Source organism: Podarcis pityusensis, assembly GCF_964106645.2.
Source record: "Podarcis pityusensis genome assembly, chromosome: 2".
In the NCBI taxonomy this organism is placed as follows: Eukaryota; Metazoa; Chordata; class Lepidosauria; order Squamata; family Lacertidae; genus Podarcis; species Podarcis pityusensis.
The window spans coordinates 39,034,225-39,051,236 of NC_138029.1; the positions used below are offsets into that span (position 1 = coordinate 39,034,225).

At 40.5% G+C, this 17,012-nt stretch overlaps 1 protein-coding gene across 5 annotated transcripts in view; it reads right to left on the reverse strand.

Moving 5' to 3' along the window:
• The window catches only part of MYOCD (myocardin), a 229,354-nt gene that overhangs the window by 86,150 nt on the left and 126,192 nt on the right, over window positions 1-17,012 (reverse strand). For 3 of the 5 annotated variants that reach the window (XM_080993668.1, XM_080993672.1, XM_080993671.1), the window contains one exon: window positions 11,117-11,357. In XM_080993668.1, the coding sequence (XP_080849794.1) occupies window positions 11,117-11,270 (154 nt within the window). In that variant the 5' untranslated portion in view covers window positions 11,271-11,357. Of the gene's footprint in view, window positions 1-893; window positions 928-11,116; window positions 11,358-17,012 lie in introns of those variants that run through there. The other 2 variants (XM_080993674.1, XM_080993675.1) reach the window with 2 other exon arrangements.

Sequence of the window (17,012 nt, forward strand, 5' to 3'; positions counted from 1 at the left end):
AAAGATATCCTCTGTCTGCAGAGTCCACCAACCCATTTGAAAATGATCTACTCTCACTGGTCATTTCCTGGCAAGCAACTTGTAAACTGTCCACACCATCACTTTCTGGCATTCACTGGCCAGATCCAGCCTGCAAGAACATCCGTCAGAGGATAAGCTTACAGAGTGGACATGTCCCTAATGCTAGATGTTTGCTATTGGCTCTGCTCCTGGGACTCACTCCAAATCCACACACAGTACAACTTTAAATTATCTACTACAGGATAGTGTAGGCAGAAGAACAAGGCTCCAGTTACCCCAAAGAGCAGTTTCCAAAGCAAAACAATTTTTTAATGTAGCATTAGGATCCCAGCTCATGTTTGATTCATGTTTGGCTTTTATTTATTTTAACTGTAGCAAACAAAACTAAGAGTAACTGCAAAACAAGATGCTCAGCAAAGAAACGCTCTGTCTTGATTCAGAGTGCCCTGTCATCACATGCTTGCTCTCAGTCACTCAACACCTGTTTCCAATTTACATGCTCCTATACCAATAGTTCACTATATTAGTTTACACTTGTTTGATTGCCTTCTCGCTTTTAGGCTGTGCGTATTATACTAACAGGTTATTCTTAGTAACAGATTAAAGTGCATGTTGACCCTGGAGGCTTTGCTTTCACTTTCTATCTAATTCAATTCCTTTCTCTTGGGACCCTCCTCTGAATTCACCTTCCAGAGAGTTATTGTGCCGTTTATGTGGAAACAATGGGTTCCTCAACAACAACAACAACAACAACAACAACAACAACAACCACAGGGCCCTGGAAGGATCAAGCAACTATTTTAAAATACATAAAATTAATAAAATATTGATAGCTACAGAATTAGACACTTTAATAAAATACTGAAACTTACAAAATTCCAATTGGAACATTACTTTCTGACTCTTTTATCTCTGCAAAATTGGGTATAGCAGAGAGTAGGGTGGTATTTAAACTGCTCAACATCCAACATCCTACCTCCAGACTGTCACAATTTTGTGAAAGGGATTCAAGTGCGTATCAGAACTTTAGGTTTGCACAATTAAAATAGATTAAACAGTCCCATCACCTTGAACAACAAATCTATTTAAAAAAACAATCTGGTTTTTTGATGTTTGGAAAGTGATGCGGAAATGCACTGTGTGGGATAAATGAAAGACCAACCAGAAGATGTATAAACACCACACAAGCAAATCTGAATTAATGTAGAACAAAGACTCATTGCCATATAACTGTCCCCCATACAAATCAAAACAAAAGACCATATATAATCTAAATGTGCAGAAAATTTGTGTAAGCAAATCAGGATGCTCAATGTACAGGATATATATAACCTGTTCACTTTAAAATGGGAACCATCAGCACTTTTATTGCAGAAATTCCTACAGCCATGAGAGTAGCATCCAATAACTACATTCACATTTCTCTCTCAACAATTTCCAATTTGAGAATTACTCAATTTGGTTTTTGCTGCCCAGATTCAATTGTTACTAAGCACTTCTCGGTTACAATGACCCAGCATTCAGTGGAAATAATAGGGTCCCCATGAGCTGAAATATGTACATGCAAGCACACAAAGGGGGAAAGATGGTTTAAAAAAAGTATCCTTATAAACCACCCTTTGGCGGCACAGACATTTCATAACTAATTGCTTTGTACTGATCACAGATATCAGCCATATCTTCCAAAAGGCTAGTTAAGTCTATATATGGTCAGAAGATTGCAGGGCCAGAATATTTGTTTTGTTCTGCTAGAATCAGATAGCTTTGTGCCCATCTCTTACTCCAGTGGGTTGGAGCTAGATCACTCGGCGGAAGGTTGATCTGCTGGAGAATTAAAAACCTACAAGTCCTCATCGCCGCTTGTGTCAATGATTAAAGCCAAGATAGATGTATGAGGAAGAGCTGCAACAAGGAAGCAACTTCACCCCATCTTTCTAAAATGAGGTGCTCAGTAAGGACGACGCATGCAATTCCACCTCAGACAGAGATTTGATTCATTATGCTATCTATCTATCTATCTATCTATCTATCTATCTATCTATCTCGAGGCTTTAACTCTACATAGTTCTTTTTTTCCTTCTTGAGGTGTAAAATGAAAATTTCTTTTTAAAAAGGGTTCATTTATGTATCTGTCTTCTGTGGTGATAAAATTGGCTACATTTTACTGCCTCATTGCACCCAAGAAAGGAAGAAAAGTTAACAGTTAACACATTGTCCAACAGAATGAAACAGTTACACTAAAACAGTAAAGTAAGAGCCAGATTGGTGTCTTAGCATTGTTAATGTATGAGGTCCCCTGATTGTCAAATGACAGGCTGATTATGAAAGCTTCAGCAGCAATATCCTAAAACTGTGCAAAGACAAAGACTGAAAGGTGTCACTTGGGAGGGCATGCCATAGATGCTGTTCCCAAATATCTTATTTCCTGAACAGAGAGAACTGATCCCAATCTTATTATGCTTCACAGAAGGAAGTGACTCATTATGCTTCACAGAAGGAAGTGTGCTGGGTCCTAGACATTTAGGGCTTTATAGTTCTGCAGTAGTTTAAATCCTACCTGCACACACTTTTTCAAAAGACCAGAAGAACATCAGTTCAGACCACTGTACTGTTAAGTGCACATTATTCACAGCACATTATTATGCTGTCTATCTGCCACCTAGATGGTTGACTTGTGTTGGTAGTAAAACTGTAAGGCAATGCCACTGGAAACTGAGCAACAGGAACCATTGGACATATTTGTGATGTGGAAAGGGCGAAAGGAAATGGATGAGATAATGACTGGAGTATTTGTGATAGGGAGATCACATATGCATATCTTTGATAGGTGATAAGCAATAGGCATTCTAGCATCTTCCCAAGCTTCTAAGCATATTATTCCCAGGGCCATGTGTACTCAGCACATCTGCCAGTTTACTAAGCAAACAGAAAATTGGTACAAGGTTCAGAACTTTCACCTTTATTTTAAAAAGCAAGTTCCCAGCCCTCAAGGTTGCAGAATAAGCTTGAGAATATGGAAGCCATAGGTGTGAATTTTTAAAAGCCAGATGAGATCTGGGCAGGCATCTACTAGTCAGGAGATGCACCTTGATGCACTGTTTAGCCTCTTTAAAAAAGGTAAAAGGACCCCTGGCCATTAAGTCCAGTTGCGGATGACTCGGTTTGCGGCGCTCATCTCACTTTACTGGCCGAGGGAGCCGGTGTTTGTCCTCAGACAGCTTCCCAGTCATGTGGCCAGTACGACTAAGCTGCTTCTGGCAAACCAGAGCAGCGCACGGAAACACCATTTATCTTCCTGCCAGAGTGGTACTTATTTGTCTACTTGCATTTTGACGTGCTTTCGAACTGCTAGGTTGGCAGGAGCAGGGACCGAGCAATGGGAGCTCATTATTCCAAACCAAAGCTCCAAGTTTCTGTCCCAATACCACTCCAGCTCCAATTCTCAAACCTTCTTTTCACCTTCTCATTGAGTCCCTGTGAATGTTATCTGAAAACTGATTTTGGAAGCAAAAGAGATCATGCAATACTAAAATGAAACAAAACTCAAAGCAAGCCTAGAACAAAATAGTTCACTAGCATAATTCATTCTATTTGTAGAGTTTGAGTTTTCTTGACACAGAATATGGAAAATTTTGATACACAGTATGCCCTTTACTACTCCTGCCCTTCTGCTTCCTTCATATGTCAGATTTTAGTCTAAGGACTCTTCTACTGATGAAGCATGATATTCAGCAATATTGGGAAATTTTCACAAATGTTAGCAAGAAAACAAATGCTAATTCCTCTCTTAGCAGAAAATAACCATAGAAAGCTGTAAACACCCATATCCTCACCCAAAAGCCAGGCTCCATGTTCTAATCTATACAACATAAAGCCATTGGGCCCAACTGTACTAATCAGAAGTCATAGCAAAATGCACTAGAGATCCCCCCCCCCCCCAATCTCTTTGGAATTGACTATTCTGCATTACTGAGAAGGGTGAGCCCAGAAACCGAACTGCTCTGTAGTCTCATTCTAGTTTAACTGGAGCAAAAGCCTTAACAATGCAAAATAACTTTTATTGAGTTGGACAAGAGACATGCAAGTTAAATGTTATTTTCTAACTTTTTGTACAAAATGCCTTAAATAATAGAATTGCGTGCTTTCTTCCCCCCAAAATATCCTTTTATTGATTTCCATCAGTATTGCATGAAATCACCATATTAGCTTTCCCCCATTAATGGGATCAGACACACAAGTCTTGTTATATTAGTGATTTTCACAGTGTAACTTAGTAAGCTATTTTTAATGCTCTGCCGGAGGCTTGCCAGGCTTGATCATATTTTGACATTCGATAGTAGAGGCACACTCGTTTTGGCCCAGTTTGCTTGATTTGCGATTATTAGGAGCGCAAAGGAATGCGACCCATCTATAAGAGCAAGACTAAGGGAGAAGAGCACTCTGATCAGGAAAAAGCCAAAGGCGCATTTCAAAGTCTGCTGGGACAAAATGGAATAGCAAGGCAAAAGAGAACAGAGTTGCTAAATGTGCTTAGATACAATGGGCTAAACGCCTTGCAGCTTCTAAAAAGAGATGAAGTTTTAATTTCCTGGCTTCTTTGCCCAGGTTGCCTTGCCATACTTAGCACAATAAAGGTAAAGGACTCCTGACAGTTAAGTCCAGTCGCGAACGACTCCAGGGTTGCGGCACTCATCTCGCTTTACTGGCCGAGGGAGCCGACGTTTGTCCGCAGACAGTTTTGACGTGGTTTCGAACTGCTAGGTTGGCAGGAGCTTCTTCTTAATAGTGGCCTTACAGTGCTTCAGAGAAAGTGTGCACAAAGCTGGGCAGGTATGCATGGATCCGTTTCCCATTTGTTTGCACCTGCCTCAAAATTGCATAGTGGTACCTGGGTGGGATGGGATGTGGGTGGCACTGTGGGTCGGTGGTTCAAATCCCCGCAACGGGGTGAGCTCCCGTTGCTCAGTCCCAGCTCCTGCCAACCCAGCAGTTCGAAAGCACCTCAAGTGCAAGTAGATAAATATGTACTGCTCCGGCGGGAAGGTAAATGGCCTTTCCCTGCGCTGCTCTGGCTCACCAGAAGTGGCTTAGTCATGCTGGCCACATGACCCGGAAGCTGTACGCTGGCTCCCTCGGCCAATAAAGCGAGATGAGCGCCACAACCCCAGAGTCGGTCACGACTGGACCTAATGGTCAGGGGTCCCTTTACCTTTCCTTACCTGGTGGGATCGGGCCACTTTTAGATTCTTTACCAAATAAGGAAAACTGAATGTAGACTTGGTGGTCAAAAGAGTATAGGAGCATGGGAAAGAAGCTTGTGGCAACAATAAGGTGGAAGGAAGTGAGGAAGAGCAAGAGAGGCATAGAAACATAGGAAGCTCCTTAACAGCTGGTTAAACGATTTTTCCATCCAACTTACTACTGTTTACTTTGACTGGTATCCACTTTTGCCCTAAATGTTCAAGTCAGCTGGAAGCCTAGATCCTGACAAAAACCAATGAAAAATAAATGGGCAGGTGTAAAATTTTGCTGAACTTCACCGAGTGACCACCCCAATGGTTTATATATATACCACACATCTCGCCTCTGGTGTGTGCCAGGGATACAAACCCACAAAGCAACTGAAACAAATTCTGCTTTAATCTCTACCACCACTATATGTGAAACCTGCTGTAATTCAGAAAAAGCAGTGCAATAATTTTGTTACATATACTTGTTTTGCCAATTTTATCTCCATATTGTTGAGAATTGTTTTATATTGCTTTAAGCACACTGTTTAGATTTTTAAATAAGCAGTTTTATATATTGCTCTAAATAAAAAACCAACAGTTCTTCTCTTCACATATGACAAGTTGTCAGTACTGTTGTACTTTTGAGGAAACAGTCATAGCTCCTCTGTGTCATATAACATATCTACTTGCAGAGCGATCTTATGCATTTTTGCTCAGAAGTCAGACCATTGTATCCAATGGAGCTTACGCGCGCGCGCGCGTGTGTGTGTGTGTGTAGATAAGATTGCAGATTTAGGATGTGTGGAGAATTAAAAGAAGAGCAGAGCAGAAAACACCAAAGATAGCAGGCATACTCTTCATGGCATATTTTCATGTTATTGGACTACAGAACGTTTATATGGTTAGGGCTGTGCTTTCTAGCATATTGAGAATGATAATTTAATCTAGAGTTCGCAGTAGCAAATATAATATAAAATAAAATGCATTTCCAAAGATTATACCAAAGCTCTAACACTGGAGCGGAGAGGGGAAGGGTTAAGAGAAGGAGATATCCATGACCAGATCTGAATCCATTTTCAGAATCCATTTTCAATGCCAGAGTTCAGTCCTGACTCCTGACATCTGCGGAGTAATAATAAAACACAGTGTTTCTGAGCATACAAAGTGTGTCTTATTTTCAGCATTGGAGCCACAAGGGCACCCACATGCACACAAGCGGAATGACAGCCCAAGCGTATGATGCTAAGGCACCTCTCATTTTAGAAATTAAGCACTTGTGCTATTTGCATTAAGAGGATGCCATTATTTCTATTCCAAGAGAAGGAGCAACTGACCTAACAGCCACCTCATGTGCTTTTGCAAACTGGTCTTCAATTGCAAACAGATGAGTGTTGCTCACTAACCCCCAATAGCCTTAGCAGTAAGACTGCAGTTCACTTGAAAACACCTTCAGGAATTCTGGCAAGAACCCTGCAGTGACAATTGTGTTTATGGGATGTGTGCGTCCATCAGGAAGGAATCTGTCATGTTTGTGCTATTATTATGATTCTTCCCGCTTTATTAACATCCTTTTTAGTAACCACAAGCCTTTCAGAAAGCTGCTTTGGCGGTTTGCAAGCACAGCAGTGCAACATGTGCAGGGCTCTTAAGTGGTGGGGAAAGAGGCTACATTAGTTGTATTCATATAAAGAGTCTTGGGGAAGGGGTTAGAATTGCTCTAACTGTGGCAAATCCTCAGTCACCTTGGGCTTCATGGCTGTCACTACACAGCTAACAATAGCCATTCACAGTCCCTGGCACAGACCTCTGATCTACAAAGGACTTGTTCTCCTCTAGTGTGTTTAGTCATAGCACAGAAGCCAGCAGACCAGCCTGGCTTCTGAGACATGGACCCTGTAAGAATAAACTGTTTCTTCTCTCATCCTCCTTTTATTCTCTATCCAAAGAAGGGTTGATTCAGATGACTGACCTGGATTGCTCTAAAGATTTGTCATGTCAGACTGTTGTCCTATAGGAATAACAATGACCTGGGTTCAGATGCAACGCTAAACTATGGTTTCATGCACAACCTTCAGCTTGTGTGCTCCCTCATCCTCATGGTTCAACCATGAGGAACAGAGCGAAGCTTCATTTTCAATTAACCATGGTTTAGTTCTATGTCTGAACACTAAAATGTAGTTTTTGTGTCTTGACTATGGTTTATTGGAATAAGCTAGCTTCATAAACCTTGGACAGCCTTCCAAGGGCCACGGCCCAATGGTGGGAAGGGCCAGAGGCAAAAGGAGGCAGAGCAATGGATGTAAATTTTACCTTTGTGTTTGTTTCAACACACACTTAGCCCTTGTTATCCTCCATCGATCCAAGCAAGCAACTTCAATAACATTGGATTGGATCCAGATTTATGGTGCTAATTAAACCACTTAACCATTTATTTTGAGAAGCAAATCCTTTGGGTAGTATTCAACTAAGTTTTACTCAGAGTAGACCCTCTGAAATTAATGAACGTGCCTAGGTTAGCACCATTACTTTATATTGGAATAAAATTTAGTTGAATGCCTTGAAGTCAGTGGGGCTTATTCCTTATGGGAAGATTCAGCTGCATGCTAACTGTCCGCTGTATACTATTACTTGCAAGACACTGCGTGATTTGACCTAGCATAGGAACATAGGATGCTCCCTTATACTGAATCAGCCCTTTCTGATTCAAAACAAATGGTCTATGGTCTTTCCCCTAAGCTATGGCCCTTCCTCAGGCTTTTCAGAGGTCTCTGGTTGATCCTGGTAGATGCTTCAGAGGCAACATCTCTCTTGTGAAGTAACTTAAGCCATCACATCTCTGACTTAGAATCAAGCTGACCCATGGCAGGACGCAAGATCTTTAACTGATTGTATTGAAAACTAGCCGAGGGATGTATTTTAGGACCATGAAGGGGAATGACTCTGTAGATTTTATTTTATTTTTTAAGAGACTGTGGCCACTGGAGAATTACAAACCATTTACCTCATGCTTCGTTGATGTTTCTAGGCAATGCTCTCAAGTGGCACTTGTATGCAGATGAAATGCAGTTTGGAGTTCTAGTATGTTATGGAAACATTTTCCTGTGACAAAATATGCAATGAATGACTTGGTTTGAAATCCTGCCAGCCTGTGTGTGCTGCTATCACAACATTAAATGACTTTTACTTAGGGTGAAAGTTCTTGTGATAAATCATGGAAAAACTGACTTGTGCTATCTTTAGTCACCGTGCTGTTTCGCTCTCACAAGTCATTCACAGCTCTAAAAATACAATTTATATCACCACATTCCTGGAATTCTTTCAGTTCTTACATTCTGATTTAAGTGGCATTAAAGTCCCGGCTGCAAAGTTCAAGCCACGGGACAATATCTCATCAGGGGATTAGTTGTCACCTGAGTTCAATACATTGTTTGCAGTATTTATTTGATCTGAGCTCCAAACCTAATGCAGAAAATCTCCCTACACATACACCTACTACCTGGTTATGTGGAACAAAGGCTAAAATGATCTTGGGACAAGATAATCATTTAATAAGCACACTCTGAGTGCAATAAAGATTTAAATTGAAACACATGCATGTCACAGAGGCTGCTTGCCTATGGAGAAAGCCTTAGCGGGGTCCAGGTTTACTCTCAAAACCTACTAAGATTCAGTCCTCGTGCACCTTCTCAGAACTGTAATTTGTTGGTGTTTTGGACTCACACATCTTTGTCATTTTCCAATTGATTAACTTACAAGACTTTTCCAAAATAGTTATTGATTTAAAGACACCAGCATGTCTGGCACTCGCTCTCTGGATTTAATTACAACTTTCCCTGATACTTCATAGTTTAAGCAGAACTGAATGCTTTCTAATTTTCCCTGATAGGGACCATGGGGTACGTTGTGTTCTTTATCCCAACTGGCAGATCAACAAAGCTGAGCAATAAAAAGCTCAATTTGTGTAATAAACTGTGGTACAATCTACTACTTAGGCACAAGGTCCTTGAAAACATGCAACCTTTTCTGCACATTACTTTAAACTCAAACCAGATGGACACTTACAATTTCTTGTCTTTCATTCAAGTGGGTCAGGGAATATGTAGTTGGAGGGAGTCTGTTTCACCACATTTGTATCCTCTCTTTTGCCTAAGTAGCTCAAGAGACACTTTAGAATCACAACAGCCCTGTGAAGCAAGTCAAGCAAAATATAGTGGAAAGACACCAACACACACACACACACACACACACACACACACACACACTGTACTCCATCCCACCATTAATGGATTGGCATGGAAAAGAGCAGGAACATGGAGCAGAACAACTATGCTACTCTTATAACTTAAGAAAAAAATCATTTCTATACAATTCTACTTAGAAGTGACTCCTATTGAGTCCTATTGAGAAACATAGGATGCTGCTTTATACTATTGGACCACCTAGCTCAGCATTGTCTACACTTCCAGGGTTTCAAGCAAGGGTCTCTCCTAGCCTGACGTGGGTATGTCAGAGATTGAACCTGGGACCTTCTGCAATGGGTTCAGTCAGGCTTGCTTCCAGGTCAGTGTGCCTAGGAGTGCAGCCAAAATGACCTATAGCAAACTCCAGATATGAACCTGGATTTTCCACATCCAAGGCCACAAATTCCTAACTTAGCTTCTTTAAAAACTGTCCTGGGAAAACTAAAGGCAAACACAAAGCAGGATGTGTCCTTGAAATATTTAGGTAAATTCAAAAACCTATTAGCTCATGCAATCAAAATGGTGCAAAACTGACTAGTACTTCTTAACCTTTCTGTTACAAAGACTATTATGTTGCCAGCAGCATGAATAACCTTAACGTATGCCATCCTGGTGAGTGAAGGTTATCACTCCTGCTCACTTTCAAGAATAATTACGCTGAATCCTCTGAACTCTAGTGTATGCTTGTGCAGTTACACTTACTTTCATCTCAATCTAGCACATGGTCCATACATAACATGCAGTTTTATTTCATTAAATATAATGTATACCCTATCTTCTTGCAAGCTCACCAAAATGGTTGCTGCTATTATTATTATTATTAGTATTATTACCTTCATCCGAAGATCACAGGGTGGTTCACAACATAAAAATAAAAAATGAGAACACAAAATACATAATAAAATAAACACAAATCAATAACCCCATCCCACAAACATATTAAAAAGGCCATAGAATGTGGCCCAAGGCCTGGTTATAGAGGAACATTTTCTGTCACCTAAAAAATGTAATGAAGGCACCAAGCAAACCTCCCTAGGGAGAGCATTCCACAAATGGGGAGCCAGCACAGAAAAGGCTTGTTCTTGTGTTACCCCCTCTGGGCCTCTCATGGAGGGGGCACACAAAGAAGAGTTCAGGTTGGTTTATGTGGGGAAAGATTCTAGGATAATGCATAGCAGTAAACAATAAAAAAACCTAATCAAAACCATTAAAATGCTAACAGAAACCATCCAATAAAATTAATCAATAAAAAAGGCAGCAAGGTGCTTAGGACCATTAAAGCAAAAAAAACTCCATCATGAAATGAGCCCAGAAGCATAGTGGCAAAAAATGCAGATTACACAGTCACATAATGATTTCTTTGACTGACCTGTCCCAGACAATATTCTGACATGATTTGGGACCAACAGACACTTTTCAAGGGCAACCCCATAAAGACAGAGTCAGGATTTAAGAGTCACTTCTTTCCTCACAACTTGCAGTTTTAAAGTCTGTTTATCAGAAAGGTAGGTATCTCACCATATGCCAAAGTAGCACCATACTTTTGCATTTATGTATGCACCTTGCTGCCATATTCAGAGCATCTTATCTCTTCCTCTCTGATTTCTTAGGAAAAGGACTCACCATTCTTGCTCTCAGCAAATGTAGGGACTTGGGTACATGACTGAAGGGTCAAGTCTCTCACTTCACTGCAAACACAGTCCTTGAGGAACACTTCTGAATTTCCACTGGGTGCCTTTTTCTGGCCTGAAAGCTCCTGTTTAATCACACCATTCATCACTAGGCCTGAAGGGACTTTGTCAGATATCTGTTCCTCTACTTTGAAAGTCCCACGCTTTCCAAGAACTGGGACTCCAACAAAAAGCTGTAAGGAGAAAAGTTGATATATGACTTGATATGATACTGGAGGCAGGACAGAACACATGGAAATTGCACTGAGGACACAATAATTGCCACACATTCTGTGTCTCAAAAGTGAGGCTAGATAATCATACAGATTGACTTCAACTGCTTCAAATGGCAACAGAAGAGTCAAGATTTTTGTCCCCTCCATTTCGTATCTAGTTGCGGTATTATATTGCCATATATCATTTTACCTGTAATGGATTCGTGTGGATCAGCAACCAACCATTTGTTGCCAGAATTCAAAACTGGGTCTGGCGGGAACCCAGGATGCTCCGCGGCAGCCAGGGGAAGGGGCCAATGGCCACAAAAATAAATAAATGGTGTGGCTCCCGGAAGACAGGAGAGCTGCCATGTCAGGTCGCAACCTTCACCCATCCAGGTAGCAAGTAAGTGACCATTATACCACAAAGCTCTATGCACTGGAGCTCACATAGCTGTCAATGTTTTTCTCACTTTGAAATTTGATGGAGTAATACAAGTAAAGTAATAAAAATCACTGAGACAGTGACGGTCATAGTAACTATGGCTGGGAGTGGGAGTGAAGAGCAATTTGATTCTGGGTCTACCTAGTCTAAATCCAACAGTATATCCTTCACTATCCACTGGAGGGGCAACATAGTATTGAACCAGCAGTGGATCAGGGATTACTGGAATACGATGATAAAGACAAAATGCTGCCAATGGACACATATACTGATTATGCAGAAAATGTATTTGTGTGACCACACTGTCCTGAATGTGCCAACTCTACCTACTACATAACAGGATAAAAATTGAGGTACACAAGGGTTCAACTGGCTTAAGCATACCCCACAGATATCCACATAGTCCATTGTTTACATAAAGGTCTCCATTTTGGTACTTCAGCCTACTTTCATGACCACAGGAGAACCTCATTCATTTGTACCAATGTTGGAAAATATAAGTATCAGTTTATAATGGTTACAGAAGTTAAAAACAATTTCTTTTCGTTGAGGACTGGAAATGCTTCCTTCCTGATCTGGCCCATTGAATGCAGAAAACTGAGAGCACACCAGCCCTCTTCCAACCTGCCGCACCATTACCACACACAGAAGTTATGGACATTCAAATAAAAGATCACAAAAATGTAGGATTAAAATTTTAAAATTATAAAAATGCATTATCATTGGAAACAATGATCCAATATGCATATGTATTCATCTCTAGCTGCCAACCTCCTCCTCAATTAATGAACAATGAGATGTTCACAAACTTAGATATGAGATTCTCAGCTGCAAAAATAAGGGTGGGTACACAGCATCTTAAAGCAAATAATAATAATAATAATAATAATAATAATAATAATAATAATAATGTCTCCTAAGTGGTGTAACTTCCCATTAATAGCCCCTTGTGGCTTTGCTGGGCCAGTTGTCCACACAAATTCCCCTCCTGATTTATTAAGATTTCCCCCCCTGCGATTTTGGCATGCAGTATGTCCAATAGCATGGCAATCCATCCACAGTTATATCCAAAACATCAAAAATCCTCTTCTTTATGTCATTAAGAAACAACTAGCAATAACTGTTTATTCTTGTGTTTTCAAATATTCATCTTTCTTAGCATTTTGGAACTCTTGATGTGATGCATCTTTCCAGTAGAAAGTTATTGGTGATGACAGGACAATCCGGGAAACTGCATCTGCTCACCCAAAAAAAAAAAACAACCAAGTAACTTTGTGCAGCTGAACATTAAATCTTTGATGAATTAGGCCCAGGGCTTTGGTGACGTCTGTGCTGAACCAATATGACAGTTTTATATGGATTATGATTATTTATGTTTGTGAAAAATAGTGAGCGGGAGCCAGCAAGGCAGTGTCGAAGCTCTGGGACCACCAGCATCGGTGCTCCTCATGGAGGCTTTTTATATTATTAGAACAACGTTATTCTGAAATTTGGAGCATGTGTAACCGTTTAATTTTCACCACTGTAGTAGGGTGCTTCACTGAAAGCCTGGGGGTCATGACATGCCGTTAGAGACGCCTGCTTTCACAACACACTCAAGTAGCACTGGCGTGCTGGGCTCACTACCCCTCCTTACAAACCCCCATGTCAGATTTGGCCTCAAAACATTCCACACTGTTCCCTCACTTCAGCTTGAACTTAGCATATTTATAAAGCTTAAGCATACTTGTGAGCCTCAGAACACATCTCCCATCATACACTGCTGCCAACATATAAATTGCAAGACTATACACAGAACAGGACGTGTCCTGTCTCTTCTCTGCCTATAAATATTAAGACCCATAAAGTCTCATTACAATGGTAGCTTTACATGGGCTCTTCCAAGCAAGATGAAATCTGTTGAGTAAAAGTTTCAGACAACTCTGCTACAGTGTTTCTGATTCTGCTTAATACCAAGACGTACAAAGGGGCCATAAATATTTGAAACAGTGAAAGAAAAATGTCTTCTCCACAACTGTCCGGATTCAGTTTTAATATAACAAGGACAACCCCATTGTAATACTGGCATCCTAGACACTAGACACACCAATACCAAAATGAATGAAATAAATATATATATTTAAGCTGATACCAATAGGTTTTATCACACAGCAAATGTTTGAAATGGTCTCTACCTTCCATATGAATCACTGCGTTTAACATCTGAGGACCTGCTTCAAGTTCAGGGCTGAGGCTAGCAAGGTTTCAGTTGTCTCACCCGGGTGGTGGAAACTCTGCCTGAAGAGGTTGTGTTTTGATCCCCTTTCTCCCCCCCCCCCCCCCCGTATACATTGCTAAGACTCCCCTGCCCCAACATTTCCCCTTCCAGCTGTGTTGTTTTTGTTTGCATGTGTTCACTCCTGTTTTTATGACATTTAAAATCTGCTGCCTGAGGTCGCTGCCTTAGAGACTGAGAGACTACTCCTTTTGAGATAAATCTGGGACTGCACACACGAGGCACTGAGGACCATCATGACAATTATGGCTAAAGCAGTAAAGAAGGAGTTTTTGAAACCAATGGCATTTTAAAATAGCCTTTCGAACGAATATTTGAGCATGGAGAAGCAGGTAAGCACACTAACTGCTAGCCTTTAAAACTCCTGCCTCCCACAAGTTTTCCATGTCTGACCTGTTTTGTCTCTTTTATTGCCAATAGCCATCAGACTTACTATGTCTCATGAAACAAATATATTGTAGAAATTAGTGCCCATTGAGGATATATTTTACAGAATTAAATATAATACTTGTGAACCAGTAATATTTTCTCTTGACACATCCATGACACCAATCATACACTGTATTCAAAATGTTTCACATACATTGTCTCAGTAACAATAAATACGTAAGATAACAGCTTCCCTAAGCCATCTAATGAGTTCACAGCTGAGTATGTGAGATTTGGACTAACTGGCTGATTCCTCTGTGCACTTAGCCACTGTGCTACATAAGCTCTGTCTAACCCCTTTTTCTTTCTTTCTGTTGGCTCTTTTTTCCCTGGCAGGTCCCCTCTTGCAGCAAAAGATTCTACAGAATTACCCAGGCCCACTACAGTCTTTTCTGCTTGAAGGACTAAGCCTCCGCTTCAGCTTCAAAGGATTTAATTTCCTCATCTTCTTGGCTGAGCCTCTCTGGGATTTGGAGGTGGGCTGTTGTGAAATCACCACCTATATGTGTGCATGGCTATAAGACATCTCTGATGCTGCTCACCCAGTCATGCCTTTGGTTCTCTATGCAGCTCGCTTTTTGCTTGATTTGTTACGGGGCCAAGTTCAAGGAGTTACTAGTAGTAATTAAACCCTTAACAGCTTGGGACTAGTTTACTTGCAGGATTGCCTCACCTCATATACGCCGACTCAGCCACTTATATCTGCAGAACTTGCAGCACTGGCACTGTTACAGATGCCATATTATACCCATTTTGCACTTGTAAGAAATCAATATTTGAGTGGCAGGACCTACACTTTGACATCAGGCAGGTACCGTCACAGTACTCATTTCGGTGCCTGCTAAAAACATGTTTGCTTAGACAAGTCTACACATATTTAGAATGCTGGTGTGTTTTTAGTTTATTGCTGGTTTTAATTTTTTGAATGTTTTATTTGTTTTTACTAATAATCTTACTGTTTTGTAAACCACTTTGAGGTTTTCTACAATCAAGCAGTAAATAAATTTTATGAAGTAAAATAAGAAATAAATAAGCTTTGAGTTTGGGGTTTGTTTGTTTTTTGCTCATCTAAGCATGTGGATGGAGAGAGGTAAGAACTAACCAGTCTCTGGGATGGATCATATTGAAGCAGATTTTATTAATGTTGATTCTTGGAATTCCTGCTTTCACTTCTGTGCACTGAAAATTTCTGTGTTTGTCAACTCCTACATTGGAAACTTGCTGAGCAATCTGGAAATGGGCAGGCAGTAAGTCTGATAAATATATATATTTAAAATCCATTCTTACTCACAATCCCAAGACATACATTACAGGCTCACTTGTTCTTTGGAAAGTATGGACCAGGCAGGGTGTTTCGTTAAATAGGTTTGATGGTTGAGCAATGCAATACATTTCCCTTTGCAAATTTAAAGTCTAAATATCCATTTCCTCTAGAAACTCAGTGACAGTGTTTCCACAGGTACATTTTATTGAATTGTCCAGATGCTTGTAAAACAACCTGAAATATTTCATATTTGGGGGGGGGGAGGAAGGGAAACACACTAGACCCCTGGAATGTTTCAAAAGCTGTTGGACCTGTCGATCCCCGCATGCATCACCAATCTGGATCTTTTGTGAGACACTTGAAACATAGAGTACAAGCTTCCCAGTTAGGGTACCTTCTTTCAATGTGGCCTTTACATAATTCTCATTAACTTTTCATTTAAAAAGGTATTTCTAAGGTAGTGATTAAAAAAAAACACAGGGAAAGAGAAGCAAAAGAAAGTGGCAGACTTTTCTTCCATCAGCTCCTTTTGCTGTTGCCTGCAATGGTTTCCTTCCAAAGGCAGTTGTATCAAGTGCAAAGAATGTGATAGAATAAGAGGCTCCCCCACACACCTTGGTTCCTTTCCTGATGACCTATCTCCCCTTCCATCTTCAGAGGATGAAGCATCAGACTGGGTATTCCCCCCAGGATGGAATACCCAGGATGAAACGGTAAAATCGGCTATGATTAAATGGGCACAGGACATTGGACATAACATTATGTTTGCTGACTGGGAAAAGTTGTGGACCACAGGTATGAAATTTACGGCATGTAATGCCTTAAGAGAGAATATTATGAAAATGATATACAGGTGGTACATAACCCCAGTCAAGCTTGCAAAAATTTACCACTTGCCCGATAATAAATGTTGGAAATGTAAAGAAACTGAAGGTACATTTTTTCACCTTTGGTGGACGTGCCCAAAGATTAAGGCTTTCTGGGAAATGATATATAATGAATTAAAAAAGGTATTTAAGTATACCTTCCCTAAGAAACCAGAGGCCTTTCTCCTGGGCATAGTCGGCCAAATGGTGTTTAAAAAGGATAGAACTTTCTTTATGTATGCAACTACAGCAGCAAGAATACTCATCGCAAAGTATTGGAAGACACAAGAACTTCCCACGCTGGAGGAATGGCAGATGAACCTTATGGACTATATGGAACTGGCGGAAATGACTG